Raw genomic sequence first — 5,444 nt, 5'->3', positions numbered from 1 at the left:
CAGCATCTGACTACCTGTCCCTTAAAATCTACCAGTGCTCAATAAACATTTAAAATTTCCCATAGAAAAAACATTGCATTGAATAAAATTTTAAAAATTTTAATGCAAATCTAAAATTTTTGTATTTGAAAAAAAATTACAAAAATTTAGCACAGTTAGCTAACCTCCCGGTGCCATATGACTCATACCATAAAGCAAAATGTAGTTACACAGCATCTGACTACCTGTCCCTTAAAACCTACCAGTGCTCAATAAACATTTAAAATTTCCCATAGAACTAACATTGCTTTCAATAAAAATTGAAAATATAATAATACAATTATACTAGTTTTACATTAAATTATGGTAATCTTTATAAAAATTATTTTTTTAAAAAATAACAATTAAATATTAAAAAATTTAATTTATCAAAAAAAAAACATAAATCTGTAGAAACAAAGAAACACTTGTAGCCGATTATAATCACCGAAAAAAAAACACCCGTTCCCTATGGAGAAACCAAAGCAATTTGACGTTAAAGAACAAATTGAATCCGACGCCCGAATGAATCGGATAATGGACTCAGAGTTGACGTATGGCCGACAGATTGACAAAGTGATAAAAGGTGTGGCCAAAAACTACGGCAAATCGGATTCGGTGGCCAAGGATATGATCGACAGTGGACTACAGATACTTAATGGTAAGTATATATGGGAAACTTGGTTTACGTCAGACCCCGAATATTTTGGCAAAAAATGCGAACACCCGGACCTGATGGGTCACCTGAGATTCCCGTATATCCAGAATGTATGGATAGTGGTTTATTGGTTCCGGGAACCATCAGTGAGACATCCCTTACCTATATATGTTTGATGGCCGTTTGTTGGCGGTGTGCACACTGGGCGGACGTGGTGTCGGCATATTTATACTATTATTTATTTGTTTAGTTATCAATAAAAAAAAACAATAGGTTTTATATATATATATATATATACTGTACTATTAAATAGACAATAGTATCCAATATCCCGGTGCTTAGCAAATACAATGCCCTCATTATCATCCGATTCTAGTATAGCTATAATCCAATACTGATCGCCAATATTGTCGACAATATCGGGTATTTCCCTGAGTATGGGTAGTAGTATTGCTGCTGTCAATAGCTATCGGTATAACTTCGGGTCATTGAAATCATACAATTGTTGGCTACGTTTGACTATAACTACATCATCACTATTACTACTAGTAGTAATGACTTGCGATTGAAACCATTGTAGTATATATATCAGTAATAATAATAATAATAATAATGACAACTATTCAATTCATTATGGATTTCAATGATAATAATAATAATAATAACTAATACAAATGATTAACTAATAATTAGCAAAATTTTTTTTATATATATACTACTAAATCATTAATAATAATATTGATTGATTGAAAAAAATGTTTTTTGTTTGAAAATACAATTATATAGTATTGTGTTTTTTTACGGTTAGATTATTATCTCATTATGAAAGAGAGAGAGAGAGAAAATAGTTTATATATATATATATAAACATTATTATAAATAATTGTTTATCAGATAGTAGTCGACGATTAGGAGGCGTTCGACACACAAAAAAAATATTTAAAAAAAAATCATTTGTTTACAAATTTTTTGTGTTTGTTTTTAAAGATACGACAAAAAATTATTATAATATTTAAATAAAAAATAACAATAATTTTGTTGTTGAAGTTTTACGGTAAGTGTTTGTGTGTGTGTGTGTGAAAAAATAATATATATATATATATATATATATATAATAAACGAATAGTTAATGTAAGAGTGTGTGTGTGTGTGTGGGTGGGGGGAGAGGGGTATGTATGCAGTCACCATCATCTCCATCGTACAGCTCTTCGTCATCGTCATACACACACACATACATACCTAATACATACACACACACACACACACACACACACACACACACACACACACAGACATACCTAATACATACACACACACAGACATACCTAATACATACACACACACAGACATACCTAATACATACACACACACAGACATACCTAATACATACACACACACACAGACATACCTAATACATACACACACACACAGACATACCTAATACATACACACACACACAGACATACCTAATACATACACACACACACAGACATACCTAATACATACACACACACACACACAGACATACCTAATACATACACACACACAGACATACCTAATACATACACATACATACATATAGAATATAAATTTTAGCATTAAATTAAATCACCAATGTTAATAAACAAATCTCTAAACTCATTGGACCCTTGGACACCCCGCCCCCATCCCCTCAAAAAAACTAAAACAACAAATTACGGGAAACAGTACGAAACTGGTGAATGATATTGCGGAGCAAAAAATATATATCATTATCGTGCAGTTGAATACGGGCGTAGCGTATGCCGTCCCGGCGCAGCTGATTCAGTTTGGCATCTTCGACCCAGGTGATACATTGGGAAACAGGTGGTTCGTGTAGGTCTAGTTGCAACTTTTGGGTCAGCTGGTCAAAGTCGGCCGCGTGAAAGGCGACAACATCTTTGGTCACCCGATTGTATTTCCATTGGCTGTTACAGTTGACAGCTTTCAATACGCCGACGGCTGCCGTTGTTTGCCTATCGAAACCTTGGCCAACGTGATCGGCGTGACATCGGGTTCTATATTGGGACAATCAATCGGGTGATCAATCAATTAATATAAATTTTTTTAATAACAATCAATCGACACATACCTGTCCTCGAACATCATCTCCCGGGGCTCACTAATCCTACGCAACTGTAGACCCCGGAGTTCACTCTGCGCACGCTTTTGGCTACTTTTCGGTGTTTTCTGACCACCGCCACCACTAGCGCTAAGTTCGGCCGTAGGTATCAGTTGTTCGCCGGGTCTGATCCACAATATCGGTCCATCGTTTGATTCTTCGGGTGTTGCCATACGTACGGCTGACATATGACCCCATGGCATAACATACTTGAGGAACGGTGACTGTTCCACTAGTTGAATCATTTTCGGAAAATAACCTCCGACTTCCTCGTGTACGGTACCGACCAGCGATATCTGATGAAGGGGTCCATAACGAAACGTACCGTTATTGTAGTTTTTGTGCACCTGTATGTTAAAAAAAACACAATTAATAACAACAACAAAAATAGATTAGAAATTAAACTATTATATAATAATAATAATACTAACTAATAATATTCAAAATAATAAAATATTTTTTAAATTACATATTATTCACTACACGTGATATTTAAAACATTATTATCTAATTATCAACAAAAATAAAACTTTTTTATCTATAATCTAATAATAATAATAATAATGATTATTACAATATTATGAAATAAAATAATTGTCACTAAAAATTATAATTTAAAATGTTTATCCGTTTTGATTGATTTAATCAAATAAATTATATTTTATTTTTTTTATAGAAATACATTTCAGTAGAAATTATATCATAATATATAGTATATATTATATACATTGAATGAGAGATTTTCATAACAATAATAATAATAACTAAAAACTTGAGATACATTAGACATAAGTTTGCATAAAAAGCAAAACAAAACAAAAAATAAATACAAGTTTTTCAACAACAAAACAAAAATGTAATTCAAAACTACTTTTTTTATTTAAAAAAAAGTTGTTGTTATTGAATGAAAAACTACTATTAATGTTATATTTCTAACTCACTCACTCACTCACTCACTCACTCACACACTCACACACACACACACAAACATTTAATAAACTTTTTTATTTGAAGAAAACAAAAAATCAATTGTAATTTTATAATAACAAACAAACAAAAAAATATTATAATTTATATCATATATATACTGTATGTAAAGTTTTAAACTGAAATAATTTCTAAACAATACTTAATACTACTACTAATAAATACATGAAAAGTATTTAACATTAAGCGCACAATGAAACCAACACTTTGAAAACAAAACATTGAAAAAATAGTATTACTGTCTATGTGTTAGAAATTACATGATGTCATCAATCGTATAATAAACTATACAATTGTTGGTATGAAAGTGTTGGTATGATTGTGCGCTTATTGTAAATCACAAAATATGACACAAAAAAAATCTAATCAATAATTAATTAATTTGAAACACAAAACATACAAACAAACAAAAATATTATCAATTAGTACTGTATAACCAAACCAAACAATACATACATTATCTCTGTAGGCCTGCAATGTTGTCGTCTCGATATCGGAAACCGGATTGTCCTAAAAAACATCCGCCTTAACCGTTAGGGCGGGTTCACTGTCGGCAAAAAAATCAATAAGACGGACATAGTTTTGGCCGCTTTGTGTACAATAGATATGAGATATTTGGCTACAATTTAGCTGATTCTTCGGTAAAAACTTTCCTTCGATGGCTAACTCATACCTTTCATCTGACAGTCCGAAAATGAATGATTTCGTCCCAATACAGGTCCAGTACTATTGGCCATACCGTTCGGCTAGTGTTCCACTCGATAGTATTTGCCGTACTTAAGGTTCAGTAAGTCGGGTGCCGGCAATGGTAACCGTGGCGTTTGCAGCGACAGCGATAGTGTGGGTGGAAATGTCTGCAGTCTACTGGACAAGTACTGATCCATTTTGCATTGTATGCGTACATTGGATACGGATTTTCTGCGACACTTTGAACACATGGCTGACTTCATAAACTTGGAGTGCGATTCCGGTTTGATTGACGGCGTTTCGGTAGCGACGGCGGCGGCGGTATTGCTGGCCTTATCTGGCGTTTTGTTGAATGGCGTCGACTTATGACTCGATGATGAAGTGATACACTTATGATGGGACTTATTGTGATTACTGTCACCACCACTACTGGCACTACTGATGATGACGGCATCAACGTTACTGATGGCGGTGACTATACCACCACTAACGCAACCATTGTGTTGTTGCTGTTGTTGATCACCAACTGATTTAACAACACTGTCATTATCTTGTGTTTTATTTTCTAGACTCTCTGTTGCCGTTGTTGTTGTTGTTGTCGAGGTTGATGTTGATGTCGATATCGATAATGAATGAGTTTTCGATAATATCCATTATCTGTTAGATGTGGACAACAAAGTCAATACACTTTAATAGATAGTATGTATAGACTCTGTTGTGTGTATTATATATATAGAGAGAGTGTAATAAAGTTTTTTATATGTATTTATTGCAAACATAACTGTAATACCTGTCCAAACACTATCTCTATATTAACTTTATGGGATACAGTCAGAGCCCGCTTTCCAATAATTATACCGACAATTAAAACGGGGTTCGGTGTGGCCATTAACTACCGTCGGCTGTTTGGCTAATATATAGTTGATATCAATCAATAGTTTCGATAAAAATTGT

The 5,444-nt window shown here is 33.3% G+C and overlaps 1 protein-coding gene across 1 annotated transcript; it reads right to left on the bottom strand.

Moving 5' to 3' along the window:
* Positions 1-1,864: 1,864 nt before the first annotated feature.
* LOC128954493 (lysine-specific demethylase RSBN1L-like) lies at positions 1,865-5,173 on the bottom strand. The gene is given in 6 exon segments (XM_054300080.1): positions 1,865-2,712; positions 2,787-3,163; positions 4,260-4,375; positions 4,378-4,497; positions 4,500-4,530; positions 4,532-5,173. Coding segments are annotated over 6 exon segments (1,221 nt in total). The 5' UTR covers positions 4,754-5,173; the 3' UTR covers positions 1,865-2,357.
* Positions 5,174-5,444: the final 271 nt, after the last annotated feature.

Source organism: Oppia nitens, unplaced genomic scaffold (genome assembly GCF_028296485.1).
Source record: "Oppia nitens isolate AA-2021 unplaced genomic scaffold, nextdenovo-longstitch-racon4-pilon3 scaffold27_pilon_pilon_pilon, whole genome shotgun sequence".
In the NCBI taxonomy this organism is placed as follows: Eukaryota; Metazoa; Arthropoda; class Arachnida; order Sarcoptiformes; family Oppiidae; genus Oppia; species Oppia nitens.
The sequence above is the reverse complement of the archived record's forward strand: the minus strand, read 5'-3'. Positions and strand labels throughout refer to the sequence as shown.